This window comes from Cornus florida, unplaced genomic scaffold (genome assembly GCF_030987335.1).
Source record: "Cornus florida cultivar Cherokee Brave unplaced genomic scaffold, ASM3098733v1 CherokeeBrave_3.0.0_Hap2_Chr11, whole genome shotgun sequence".
NCBI classification, from domain to species: Eukaryota; Viridiplantae; Streptophyta; class Magnoliopsida; order Cornales; family Cornaceae; genus Cornus; species Cornus florida.
In genome coordinates, this window is record NW_026775581.1 from 26,305,784 (window position 1) to 26,320,410 (window position 14,627).

The 14,627-nt window shown below is 39.0% G+C and overlaps 2 protein-coding genes across 13 annotated transcripts; one reads left to right on the forward strand and one right to left on the reverse strand.

Annotated features, from left to right (window-relative positions):
- The first annotated feature begins 242 nt into the window (after positions 1 to 242).
- Positions 243 to 2,915, forward strand: LOC132280905 (uncharacterized). The gene is made up of 5 exons (XM_059782659.1): positions 243 to 576; positions 743 to 1,294; positions 1,467 to 2,127; positions 2,226 to 2,388; positions 2,553 to 2,915. The coding sequence occupies exons 1-5, from the start codon at positions 243 to 245 to the stop codon at positions 2,913 to 2,915; spliced, it is 2,073 nt and encodes a 690-aa protein (XP_059638642.1).
- A 1,102-nt stretch (positions 2,916 to 4,017) lies between these two features.
- Positions 4,018 to 10,525, reverse strand: LOC132282808 (putative disease resistance protein RGA3). Of its 12 annotated transcripts, none has more exons than XM_059784606.1 (6): positions 6,593 to 10,525; positions 6,454 to 6,499; positions 6,196 to 6,300; positions 4,885 to 4,979; positions 4,720 to 4,802; positions 4,018 to 4,324 (listed from the first exon to the last, which is right to left on the reverse strand). In XM_059784606.1, the coding sequence occupies exon 1, from the start codon at positions 10,387 to 10,389 to the stop codon at positions 6,610 to 6,612; it is 3,780 nt and encodes a 1,259-aa protein (XP_059640589.1). In that variant the 5' UTR covers positions 10,390 to 10,525; the 3' UTR covers positions 4,018 to 4,324; positions 4,720 to 4,802; positions 4,885 to 4,979; positions 6,196 to 6,300; positions 6,454 to 6,499; positions 6,593 to 6,609. The 12 variants fall into 12 exon arrangements, with proteins under 12 accessions (XP_059640589.1, XP_059640590.1, XP_059640583.1 ...); XM_059784607.1 differs by having other exon boundaries at positions 6,215 to 6,300; positions 6,417 to 6,499; XM_059784600.1 differs by having other exon boundaries at positions 6,417 to 6,499.
- Positions 10,526 to 14,627: the final 4,102 nt, after the last annotated feature.

Consider the following 14,627-nt stretch of genomic DNA (forward strand, 5'->3'; position numbering starts at 1 on the left):
GCCCATGCTAATCTTTCATCCCCCTTCTGGCAGTCCATTCCTCGGTTGATATCCCTGATATGAATCGAGACTTATTGAAGATAGGCACTGAGGAGAAGCTGAAGCTTGCCCTTTTCTGTATGGGTCCCTTTAAAGCCCCAGGGCCTCCTGATGGGTTCACTCCAATTTTCTTTCAAAAACTCTAGGAGGTATTAAAACATGACTTGCTGGAGGGTTTCAACCACCTTTTATTTACGGGGAGGATGCTTCGAAGCTTAAACCACACAATTATCATCCTGATTCCTAAGGTGAAGAACCCAACCCATGTGACTCATTTTCGTCCTATAAGCCTTTGCAATGTTGTCTACAAAATTTTCTCTAAGGTTATTGCTAATCATCTGCGGCCTCTGATGCATATTGTTATTTCGGATCACCAATCCGCCTTTATGCCTAACCGGGTTATTCACCAGAATATTCTGCTGGGTCATGAATTCATACATTATCTGAAGTCTAAGAAAGAAGGGAAGAAGGGATTCCTGGCATTCAAACTGGATATGGAGAAAGCATATGATCGTATTGAGTGGCAATTTTTAGAAGGTATGCTCCATGGTTTTGGTTTCCATTCTCAGTGGGTCTCTTTGATTATGGCTCGTGTCACTTCTGTTTCCTTTTCCATCAAGATCAATGGGGAAGCCGGCGGCCTTATTCATCCATCCAGGGGTCTCCGATCCTCTTTCCCCGTTCCTCTTCCTTCTTTGTGCAGAGGGCCTGAGTCTCATGTTGAAAAATGCTGGGAGGATCGATCTTGTTCAGGGGGTGCGGATTGGGAGAGGTGTCCCTTCTGTCAGTCATATGCTCTTTACGGATGATGCAATCTTGTTTTGTCAAGCCGAGATTGATGAAGCCTCCAATCTTATAGGGGTGCTCAATCATTATTCCCTCTTATCAGGTCAGAGAATTAATTTCTCTAAATCTGGCGTATTTTTTAGTCCCAACACAGATCGGTATAAACGCTCCCAGATTCGAAGTATATTGCAGGTTCGTGACTCGGGGTGGGCAAATAGATATTTGGGGCTACGCTCAATGCTCCAAAGATCCAAAACAGAATCATTTAAATTTTTGTTGGATAAGATGGAAGCAAAGTTCAAAGTTATCAAGGGTGATTTCCATTCCCGGGCAGGGCGAGAGGTTATGATTAAATCCGTCCTTGCTGCTCTCCCTACTTTTTCCCTTCAGAGTTTCAGAATTCCCATTTCTACAGCAAAAACTATCTCTGATAAACTTCGTCTGTTTTGGTGGAGTGGGAAGATGGAAGGCAAAACGATTAACTGGGTAAAGTGGGACACTGTGTGAACCAAAATTTAAGGGTGGTCTTGGCTTCAGAGATATTGAAGATTTTAATCTTGTTCTCCTTGCTAAATTTGGGTGGAAGTTGATTTAAGGCCAACTTTCAAATGACCACTCTCTGTTCTTCACAATTTTCAAAGGTAAATATTTTTCTGATTCGTCGTTCCTGGAATCTCGTTGCCCATCTAATGCTTCATGGGGTTGGCGAAGCATCTTTGCTAAGAAGAAGATTTTACAGAGAGCTCTTTTATGGAGGGTGGGTAATGGTTCATCAATCAACATATGGAAGGACAATTGGCTGCCCGACGCGTTTTGCCCCAAAGTTTCTTCCTCCCTGTCAAATCATCCATTTCAGAAGGTTGAAAAGTTGTTGGTTCAGAACAGGACTTCTTGGAATAGTGTCCTTATTCGCCAGTTTTTCAACACGAGGTACTTTAATCTCATCCATCAAATTCCTCTTAGTCTCTCCGGCGAGGCGGATCGCATTTCTTGGGGTCCTTCCCCAAATGGGAATTTCTCTGTTAAATCGGCATATAAGTTTCTTCGAATGGGGAGGGCTCCGACTTCCTCCACCCTTCTTCAAGTCATGTTCAAGAACGAAATGGCATGTGGAAAGCCATTTGGCGAATTAAAGTTCCACGTAAAATTCTTTTCTTTCTCTAGCAATGTTGTTACGAACGCATTCCCGTCTGGGCTAACCTTCATGCTCGAGGTGTTCAAGTTGATCCTTCTTGTTATTTTAGTGGAGAAGAGGAGGAATCAGTTTGCCATCTCCTTTTTCGCTGCCACTTATCTCAGTTGGTATGGAACATTTCCCCTCTAAGAATTGAGGTTATTGATCCTAGCTTGACAAAGTGGAGTCAGATTTGGCTCCACCTTTCCAGTTTATGGTCCCATAGTAATCATACTGTTGAGTTGAGCAACCTTGGAGCTTTGTTGTGTTGGCATATATGGAAGGCGCGAAATGATGGGGTCTTCAAGAATATTCGTCGGGACGCAGCCGAAGTGGTTTCTCTGGCGGTTTCTGATCTCTCAGAATTTCACGCCATTTCTAAGTTTAAAGTTGTTTACTCCCCAGTCCTAGATAGTCCTTGTTCTGTTCCTTCTCAGTGGACTCCCCCCCTTAGGGTTTCTTAAAGCTTAATATGGATGCTTCTTTTTCTCCTATTTTTCTGGAGTGTGGGGGTGATATTATCCTTAGAGATGAGCTTTGCAGACCTTTATAGATTGCTTCCTTGTTTTTTCGTCATGTGAGTAATGTGGAGTTGGCTGAAGCTTTGGTGCTTCGGGAGAGTTTGAAGCTTGCTCAAGCTTGGGGTTACTCTAAAGTTATTTTTGAAGGGGACTGCAGATCGGTGATGTCTTTAAAGCCTAATTCTATTTTTGTTTCTGTTGTTTTGGAAGACATTGCTTCCATTCTTAGTGTCATGGAGGGATGCAGTCTTTCTTGGGTTCCTCACTCTTGTAACAGTGTTGCTCCACACTCTTTAGCTCATCGAGCCTTGAAGTGCAGGAGTTCTGATCTGGTTTGGGATGTGTGGCCAACTTGGCTCCTTTCATCCATTCAGAAGGACCTTGGGGTGGTGTGAGAGGCTTTGGTGGTGTGGCGATGTTGGTTTCTTTGTGCTGCTGGTGTTTAAAAAAAAAAAAATTGAAAAGGTACGATATAATTTCCCTAGTAATTTTTTTTTTTGTCTTCTTCTTTCGATCTAATACTAATTTAATAGTCAGAAACCATTTTTTGGCCAGTACCATGCCCATGCCCTTTGGATTACTGTGTCGTTCTTGGCAAATACGTTGTTCCTGGTCACCACATAATCTTGCTTCAACAAAACCTATTAAGAAGCTGATTACTGAGAATTGTTTTTAGAAAATTGAATCAAACATGTTCTTCCAGTCTTACATTCGAATTAACACTGCTTACAACCTTTTTGGTTTTTTCTTTTGTTGATTAAAAAATATATTGTGGTGACCTTGTGGGTGGGTGTGTGTGAGCGTGTATAGGGGGCACCAGTAGGCTACCACACTGGGCGAGCTACAGGTGCATAATCTCACATCGTCTGGGTGTGAATGGGGAAGTGCTATATGTAAATTCAACACCCTTCTATGATATAACGCGTTTTAAAGCCGTGATGGCCGTGAACCTATCAGAACTCTGTAGTTGAGCGTGCTTAACTTGGAGTAGTACCAGGATGGGTGACCCCCTGTGAAGTCTCTGGTCTGGGTGAGCCAAAAGCGGACAATATTTTGTCTGGCCAAGGTGAGGGTCGTTACAAATGGTATCAGAGCCTGACCCAGCCGGAAGTGTGGCCAACGAGGACGTTGGGCTCCAAAGGGGGGATGATTGTGACGACCTTGTGGGCGGGTGTGTGTGAACGTATACAGGGGGCACCAGTAGGCTACCACACTGGGCGAACTACAGGTGCACAATCCCACATCGTCTGGGTGTGGATGGGGCAAGTGCTATATGTAGATTCAACACCCTTCTATGACACAACGCGTTTTAAAACCGTGATGGCCGTGAACCCATCAGAACTCTGTAATTGAGCGTGCTTAACTTGGAGTAGTACCAGGATGGGTGACCCCCTGAAAAGTCTCTGATCTGGGTGAGCCAAAAGCCAAAAGCGGACAATATTGTGTCTAGCCAGGTGAGGATCGTTACATACATATTCTCAGAAAAGAAAGTGTAAATGAAAAGGAAAAGAAAACTTTTAAAGCAAATTCTAGTAGCAGTAGTGAAACAAAAATATTAGTACAAACCATCTTAAGCAACTCCATCCTTAATGGTACAAAGACGCAAATCTTGTAACATTTGGAAGTATTCAAAGGTATTACACAGATATGATTAAAAACATTCATAACACCAACATTAAGTTTGGAGCAAGCTGCTACAAAATCCGAGAATTTTTCGGATCTTTGTCCAATGATTAGCTCATTGACCTTCCAATCACCTTCACCATCAATCTGTTCCCAACTTGAAAAGCCATCAGTCCGCCACCTGCAAGACAACTTCGTTGTAATCAACCCAACCCAAGAATCGTGAAAGCTTTGTGGCTGCGAGTTTGCATTCTTTCACATATCAAAACGGATATGGGCAGCGGAAAACAGAGCCAAAACAAAATAAGAATAGGATTTGCATAGACACCAAAGGTGTGACTACAATATCTTTTTTGTTTTCTAATGTAATGTCCCAGCCGCAATATATGCTTTCTGGAATGTCTCAAGGCAAGTCGCACAGCTCACAACTTTTAGCAATTTATAGAAGCAATATCTCCCATAAGGTTTCTTGAAACAGATCTAAGGAATTAATTTTAGTGAATTCTACAAATTATTGCAGCAAGTATTGCCCATTCGGGGTTCAATTACATGAAACATTTTCAATATCACAATTACCTCTTGCATCTTTCAAATACTTGGGTGGTCACCCTCGAAAAACGAAGAAGCTTTCAGGAGCAAAGATAAAGACACTGGACACGCTAGAGGCAAAATGAAATCAGTAAATCAAGAAAGAACATGCAAATTTGAAAGGATTGAGATCTGAGAAATTTTGCAACTTACATGCCCAACAACTCAAATTTTTCATCAGCAGAAGGAACAATGAAACACTCAAATTGCTGAGACTCAGTTGTGTCATGATGATTCAGCCCCAGCCACTAGAAAAGAGACACAAACATTAAAATAAAGAAGAATAACAATTACGACAATAACAATATCAGCGTGATCAAATGTTGTTAGACATGAAAGAGAATCTTTTGAAGTTACACATGTGAGATGGATGTGTATGGATCCTACTTCATGAATACTAGCTCTTTGCAAAAGAAAGGTTAGTCATTTTCGTTCTGCTTTTTGAAGGCCATACAATTATTTCTTTCGACTGTGTATCAAATGCTCATGGTCCAAAGATGAATATGAGTGTTTCTTGAACCATTTAGTATCAGATCTTTAGATGGAGCTTCTTCAAATCTTAGTGGTGAACTTAGGCACGAAATTATGTAATGACTCCTTTCAGCTTCACCATGTCAAGATCTAATGATTATTGAGTCCATACATTATACAGGTCCAGACTCAGTCTCTAGCACTTCAGGTGCATGGGAAACTCGGAACAGGAGTTCTTACTACAACTAGGATTTATATAGCAAGTAACATTCGGGTTCACTTCCCACATCTCCTCCTAGTAAACATTACCGCTGGTCTCTAGCAATTAGGATGTACCAATACCATGGTGGGATATCTAACCACAAAAAGTCGAGTTAACCAACAAATGGTAGGATATCTACCACAAAAGGTAGAGTTAAGCAACAAATATTAAGAAAGACTAGCAAATAAAAAAATCTTGATTTTATTGAAATGAAAGAAAAACAATTCCTATTGCAAAATGGAGTGTGTTGAACATCCTTGCCAGTCCTAGCTAATTTTATTTGAATCTCCTAACCCTGGCACTTCCCAAAAACTGGAGCTTCCAAAAGATAACCTTCCAGCTTAAGTGAACTTGATGAAGAATCCATCTGATCAAGGGTCTATATTGATGAAGTAGTAATGGTGATGATGGTAATTACTATTATGATGGGACTCGATTGATGTTCATTTAAGGATAGATAGAGTAAGTTTGTTAAAGCTGTAGTCAAAAGAAAGAGAGCTAGGAAAATAGATCAGCAAGCCTTTCACCATTAAGTTACGACAAAATAAATAAATAAAAATGAAAAGAACGGATGAGAAGAAACATCTTAAAACTATACCCAATGGGCAATGATGTGCTCGTGCACAAACTGAAAACCAGCATATCCCGTGACAAGGAAAAAAGTTATTAAAAAGGACTATTTCAATAATCTTGGTTGATAAAAAACAATACCAGTCAAAAGAAATTTGTACCGGGAATAATAGTGCTCACTATAATATCAATTTCAATTTTGCTTTATTGACCCAACGATCAAGAAAGCGAACCCAGTATCTCTTCTTCTTGGTGCATCAGCATTTCTGAAAAGTGCGCATGCAATTACACACACAAAAAGAGAATCAGGATTTACTCATTTCTATTGAGATAACAAAAAATTAAAAATAAAAATAAAAAATTACAAAACAGAGGATATTACTAGCTAAATGTCGCTTGTGAATGGATTTTGAAACCACCTTTTCTTTTAGCAATGTATGCTCCATATAGTAGTTCAAAAATCAACTAAACTTCAACAAAGAAAGCAATAGTCCATGATAAGAAAGAAGATCAAGATTAGTATTATGGACTTTAAAGAATTCAGATGAGAAGGCATACTTTTGTTGTCAGCATAATCATCGCAGCGAAACATTTGGGATGCTTGCAATCTTACGCCAATCTTCTATTTCCTTGCGGCATCTTTCATATAAACTGTGGTGACAATTGTGAATACTCAGTACTTCTAATGTAGTTAGCCCATAAATCCCCTTGGGCAGTGATGCCAATTTGGGACACCCGTAAATGGAAAGTTGTTTCAGAGATGTTAGATTCCCAATCCAGTCAGGCAAAGCTGTAAAATTTTCACAAATATATATCTCTAGAAACTTCAGAGAGCTATCATACTGAAAACCCTCAGGAAGAAACTTCAACTTTGGACTTCTTTTGATCGTCAGAGAACTTAGATTCCGAAGGCCTTGAAAGTTCATGCCACCATCATCATCAGACAAATCAAGCTCTTGACAGCCATCAATTTCAAGTGATCTGAGGGCTGTTAGATGTTGCATTCCTTTCGGCAGTGATGTCAATTTGTGGCAATCAAAAATGACAAGTCGTTGAAGTGACCTGAGTTCACCAATCCACTCTCCTAAAGCAATCAACCCTTCACACCTTTCAATCTCCAGAGATTTGAGAATGGTAACATGTTGAAGCCCCACTGGAAGACATACCAATTTTGGTATTCGTTTTATCTTCAAAGAAGTTAGGTTCCTTAGGTGTTGGAATTGCATGCCGTTATCATTTCCTGACAAATCAAGCATTGGGCAGTCGTTGATCTCCAGCTTCTCGAGCACTGTGAGATGCCACATCACTCCTGAGAGAGAAGTTAGTCTAGGACACCAACAGATCTCAAGAAAACGAAGAGAAGCGAGGCTTTCAATGGCCCTGTGTGGCAGTATAACTAGATCATCAATGTACTGAATACAAAGAGACTTCAATTTGGCAACAGGAACTGGTGAAGAGGATGAAGATGATGAAGAGGGTAACATCGGATCTGTTGGGATTGTTGGGGTTGCCATCATTGTGAACTGTTGTACTAGCTTCTCGCTGACCCGCATCAAATCTAATTCTTCAACACATGGATGCAGAGGCAGTGATACCAGCTTAGGACAGTTTTGGATGGTTGATACAGAAAGAGAACGAAATGCTATTGGTTCTTTTGCTTCAGAACTCCACCATCCCTTCAAATTAGTCAAGCCATTGAGTAGAAGTTTTTTCAGGGATGGGAAGAATGTTGCCGAAACTCCTCCGAAAGCAGCATTAGTACTGCTGATGTTGTCTATGTACTCAACGGAAACCAACTGAGAAAGTTCAAGAACTTGGAGAGATTGAAGCTGCCCGAACTTTGGAATTTGTTTGCATCTGGAACAGTCCGCAATAGTAATTTTAACTAAATTTGGGAGGTGTAAACCAGTATTCATCATCCAACTTGGAAAACTCAAATTCCCATACCCGGCTACTGAAAGCCTCTTCAAATTCGGGTGTGGTTGGAGGGCTTCAAAAATATCATCTTCTGCACTGAGCTGCGCCTGAGTTAAGAGCAGACCATCAACTTCATTGGCCCATTTTAATTGCAGTGACTGAAGGTGTTGTTTCCCCTTCAAGTAGTTTGCTCCCTCAATTTTGGCTTCTTCGGTTGCTGTGCTTGCTGAACACGGTCTTCCCAAACGCTCAATCATTAACTCTCCCCGTAGATTGTTTAGTCCTTTCAGTTCACTCAAACCGCCACTGAGCTTAGAGGCAATGTTTTCTCGGTCCAATATGAAGAATGTTAATGTCCGAAGAGAAGTCAACTGGCCTAACCCACACGGCATATGAGTCAAACCAATACATCCATCAAGCTCAAGATGCCTGAGGCTGACCAGTTTCTTAGTCTCCCTTGGCAATTCTTCAAGATGACAACAACAAGAGAGTTTTAATGTTTGCAAATTTTGCAACGTGGTAATGGAACTTGGCAGACTCTTGATAGCACAATTTTCCGAAAGATCAAGATACCTCAAATATTGCAGCTTGCCTATGCAACTTGGCACCGTCTTGATCCCCAAGCAATGGAGATCCAACACACGCAACCTTGATAGCTCCAATATATCAGAAACTAATTTGGTTGGCTCACCAAAACCTACTCGTTGACCATGTAAGAGAAATGTCCGTATCTTGTTAGCTCCACACAATTGGGCAAGAATATCCAATGACGAATCTTCAGAGGGATCATATGACACATGATGAATTGTTGAATTGTACTCATGATGCAACACAACATTCTCTTTTCCTGCAACAAGTGCTGCAAGGTCATTGATACGAGGATGCATTTTACAACTTACTATGTCACCCCATTCATCTCTTTCAACATCTTGAAAAAAGGACTTCCTTAGCAAGTCCTGAAAATACAAATCTCCAACAGCCTCCAGATCTGGATTTTTATCCAGCGGCTGAACAAGTCCCCGAGCAATCCACAATTGTATCAGGTCTTTCTTATAAATGACATGACCTTTTGTATATAAGGAACAAAATTCAAAGCATCGCTTTAGATACGAGGGAAGATAATTGTAATTCAACCTTAACATTGGTAACTTATCATGTTGATGTTGAAGGTTTTTGAGGTCATCAAGCAACTTATCATCTGCATGAGTGTGTAGTGGGCCTCGTAAAGCCCTTAGGGCAAGAGGAAGGCCTTTACACATGGGAAGAACTATGTTAGCAGTTACATATATGTCTTCATGTAGATTACCCTGCTCTTCTCTTTGTTTAAACACTTCCATTTTTTTAATGAAAGACCAGGACTCATAATTCGACAATTTGGTTAAACGATATGTAAAGTGTGGTCTTTCTCTTTCAGCCCACGCACCATCTTCAATATTGCGAGAAGTTAGCAATATCTTACTTCCCCTCTCACCACCCACCAAAAGATCTTTTAGTTGTCGCCATGAATCAGTTTCCTCATTCTGTACATCGTCCAATACAAGCAGAAACCTTTTCCTATCAATTTCTTTCCTAAGGCGATCTTGCAGTGCTACTCCATCCACATCATGATGAAGTAGTTTTGAAGGTAATTTCCTTCTGCCTCCTCCTCCTATAGCAGATTCTATCATTTCTTTCGCAATGATTTTCACATCAAAGGCATGAGAAACACACACCCACATCTTGAGTTGAAAATGATTAGTGACCTGCTCATCATTGTATACTAATTTCGCAACTGCGGTCTTGCCTATTCCCTCCTCTCCAATTACCGAAACAACAAACCCATCCTCGCCCAATAGCTTCTCCACAATTTTCAATTTATCTTTCTCCCTCCCAAAAATAACTTCTTTCTGTGCAGTAGACATAAAAAAGGAGCTAATTTCCTCACCCTTGTTGTACATATTACTACTAATTATATTATTCTGATCAAGTTGCGAGGGCATGGGGCTTTTTGCATACAGTGTCTTCCTATTTTTCTTAAATTTACGACCCATCTTAAATCTAAAAGCAAGTTGGTTCGAGCTCGAAAAGAAAACGTGTACCTTCTTTGCCCAGTTATTCTGAGTCACTACTCTGCGCTGCAGAGCTTCAGTGGAGAAGTCATCAACCAAGTCATCCGCATCATAAACTGCATCGATGAACTCCGTCAACGAGCCAGCAAAACCCTGGTTTTCCATTAGCGTATTCACAGCATAAAGTGCGCTTGTGGAAACTATGTTTCCGAGTTTCTCAAGCTCATCCTTGAGGCCCCATTCCAATCCCAGCTCCTTGAGAGCCGGAGAAGACAATTTTTGCAGGATTTCATTGATAATGCTGTGAGGAACTTCTGCTTGTAAACGCTGGAAAGCTCCTTCGATTTCTGCTTGGTTAGGAACAGGAACCAGCCGACGATCGCTGTCCATTTCGATCTTCTTGTTGAGAGAAAGTAAGGAAATGCCGATCAAAACAGATGGATGCTTTGAGTACAGTGGTAATTTCTTTCTTTCTTCCTTTGTAAAGGAGCTGCACAGGAAGAAACAGGCATTCAATCCTTATTGGTGATTGTGGGATCAGGTCAAGTCAAGCCAAGTCAAGACAAGGGATGGGTTTGTGCACTTAGATCAGCTTAACATTTTTCTAACTTATCGTAAGTTAGAATTTTCTACTTAAATAACATATGTCATTAAAATATAATTATCACCTATAATAAATCACATCAATTAATTTAATAAAATTTAAAAAATTACATTATTTTAAGATAAAAAAAACCTTATGAAGACGTCTCTCTTATAAAATCTCTCCTCTTTTCTCCAAAAAAAAATTACTCCCTATCTCTTTTTTTTGAAATAATAGTATTGACTTGGAAGAAGAAGGTGATTTGATTAAAAAAACTTGAAGAGTAAATTTTCAATTAATTAGTATACCGTGTCATTAGATGAATTTTGTGAAATTTAAGTTTTTTAGCATAGTTTCCCATGATATCAATAGGAAAGAGACTTAGAACTACAAAATCTTTGACCGGTAATAACTAGATGCATTTTTATACAAGATTTAGATTTAAATTGAAGTATAAATGGTTGAATAGAAAGGCATTAAATTAAGTGTAGCTATGTAATATTGATTCTGCAATCATTAGCTCTTAAGCATATCATAACGTTGTTAATGTATTCTAAAGGTTTTCTATCTTAAAACGGTATGATTTCCTAATTTTTATTAAATTAACTAAAGTGATTTAACATAAGTCATGGATATATCATAATTGACACATGTCATTCTGTAGAAAATTCAACTTATGATAACTTAGAGAATCCAAGTCCCTCTAATGTTTATATAGAGTGGCAAATGGTAACGTTAATATAAATAAAAACAACAATAATATATATATATATATATATATATATATAGTTAAATTTTTTAAATGGGACATTTATTTTGAAACAGTCAAAAATAAAAAGGGACATTTAATTGGAGACTGGGGGAGTAATTGTCTTCAAACACAGTAGAATAGGTGTCCCACAAAATTGTAACTTTCTTATCACTTTTTGCAGTGGCATTGACTTCGTCCACTACTGCAATGTTTTTGGTGATATTCTTAGAGATTATTATATATATATGGTGTTAATAATCCATATTTATCATTTGATTGAGTCAAAATCTCATAATTTCAAAAAAAAAATGAAATTAACCAAAATAATTACGTGAATATGAAAAAACATTATTTACCCTCATAGAGGTACACTTTTAAACACATAAGTATCAGTTGTTGTGCACGCATATACCACTTTTGTTTTGAGAATAGAGGTACCACTTTTTATGCACATGTGGGTAACTTTTTGTCCATCAGGTACCATTTTCCCACTGTTTACTCTTTAGCTTTGCGACTCCCTGCTGGGGAAAAATTAACTCTCTCCAACCCACTCAACAGTCGGTTGTTGTTGGGAGTTAAATCCCACCTTCATTACACACAACGAAAGTATCATCACATCACATCAACAAAAGTATATATGGAGATAACAATCACACGCATCCATGCACAACACAATATTTTACATGGTTCACCCAACTCTAGGGTTACGTCTATGGGAGAAAGAGATTTCATTATTATGAAGTAAGAAAGAGAATATACAACCACATGTTAAAACCCCACTCACTCACTCATCATCTCTTATGAGGCTACATGTATACATTCGGGAATTACATATGCTCACTTCTCTCCTCATAACACTCACCTTTAAACTCCTTACATCTTTTTTCTCCTCTCTTTCTCTCTCAAGCCCTCACACCCATCTCTATTTATAGTCTTCAAACTCAATTCCTTATTGGACAAGTATTCCTCAACTTGCCTACAAGAAGTTACCATAATGATCAAAACTCTAAAATAGAAACATAATGGGATACACTTTCCTATATAACCTTCAACCTTCCAAAACGAAAAAGGAAACTATTTTTTTGCACACAAATTTTGAGCCACATACCCAACAATCTCCACCTTGGCTTAAAATTCAATCTTCGCATGCTTCTCCATAGTTCCACCTCGAACAAGGATATATTTATAGCTCCACCTCAACTGAAGATTTCTCCACCTCAAATAAAACACTATGATGAACTTGAGAAACACTCTAATAATTTCCACCTTTTCTCAAATTCATCATTCTTTATTTTTTTTCTTCTATTTCTCTATCCACCCCGTTGGTGTTCAATTGCTCACGCATGGTAATCCACCAATCTTTAACTCATTCTCATCAATTACTTTTTTGGCTCAAAGCAACAAACCTCTCATCTTCACTCTTCATATTCCCCTTTGCTCTTTATCGGGCTTAGAGCAAACCCCTTCATTCTTCACACCCTTTGCCCCATCTTGAGAATTAGCACTCACTCTTGGCTTGTCCCCAAACCTTGTTCCTCGTGGGCTTTAACTCTATCACCTTTGCCCCATCTTGAAAACGAGCATCCTCCGGCTTCTCCCAAGACTTGTTCCTCATGGGCTTCACACCATCACTTTCTTCATACTTTCGTGTCATCATCAACTCTGATTGAATCTCCATAGCACCTCACGATCATCTTCTGCTCTGACAAACTTCGCAGCAATCTTCTTCTATTGATCTTCAGGATTAATCACAGGCTTTGACCCACCATCGGCACTGTTACCAGTTGTTGGGGATAATCAACTCCCTCCAACCCACTCAACAGTCAACTATTGTTGAGAGTTAAATCCCTCTTTCATCACACACAGCAGAAGCATCATCATATCACATTGGTGTGTCGCTCGAACTGAGTTGCATGAAAGTGTGGCTAAGTTTAAATTTATAGAATGCCACTACCACTTTTAGCTAAAATATAGCAAGAGTGAGTAGGGATCGTCCCAAGGGAAAGGAGTTGTGTTTTGGAATCAATTGTTGGATTAGTAGATCGAATGATCAAAAGAGAGATTGGATTTGATTAAACTAAAGTTCAATTAAATCAATGCAATTATCAATCTAGAAATTAGAGGGAAAATAATTGAGAGAGAGGTCTTGGGGCTTAGAGTTCACCACTAAACTTCACTTCACCAAACAATAGTAATTGTAAATTAATGGGGACATTTAAATTGTAAAAATATGTGTGTGTGTGTGTGTGTGTGTGTGTGTGTGTGTGTGTCACTAATTGAAAACTAAGCATGGATGGCAAATAAGCATAGATTGCCTAGTCAATCTAGTGAATAGCACAACCTATCAAATGAGACCATAACCTATTCAATTTAATCATAATTAGAACACACACAATAATCTAGAGAAATGTACTATTTGCACTCATAAGTATGGAACATCAAGAAACAAGAATGAATTGTCCACCTATCTAAAAAATTAAAGCAATTAAACTACATTTAGGCTAGAGACAAGAAAATTAAACTAATAGTGTGGCACAATCCATCAAGAAACAAGTGTGAACCATCAAATAAATCACAAGAATATTCAATTAAGTACTATGCTTTGACCATCACTAGTTTAACAACATCAATACACACAGACATGCATTAATTCCATTAAATCTAGAGTAAAACACATGAACATTCATTCTAGCATACATAAACATATGGATATAACTAAATGACCAATCGAAAGTATTAATCCATACAAATCAAGTAGAAATCACAATATCTATATTTATTCAAGGTCAAAACATTTATTACAGCTAAAATCCCCAAAAATGTACAAAAGCTAGGTTTAGGAAGCAAGCCTAGGGCCTATCTCTAGCCCCAAGTGAAGGATTTAGCCACTCATTGTAGTGGTCATGGAACCCTCAAGGGCTAACTTGGAAGTTGGCGTCATCATTTTCATCTTTACTTTCTTCCCAAAACCCTAGTTCTAGAGAGAAAACTAAAAAAAATCTACTTCTATCAATATTACAAGATAGATGTTCAACTAATTCATTACATTCCCCTTTGAGTAGGCACCAAGTTAGAAATACAACCTATGATTGGAGGAAATTCGCAGCTACACAAATTAGGTAGAATTCGACGCGCTCAAGAATTAGACAGTACACTGCCAACAATTCTATTGATCGAAGATCTTCGATCAATCAAACACTTAACTTTGATCGATCAAAGGTGACGTGTGATGTCTCTGTGGGCGGGTGTGAGATACTAACAGGCTACCACACTGGCGAGTTACGGGTACACAAT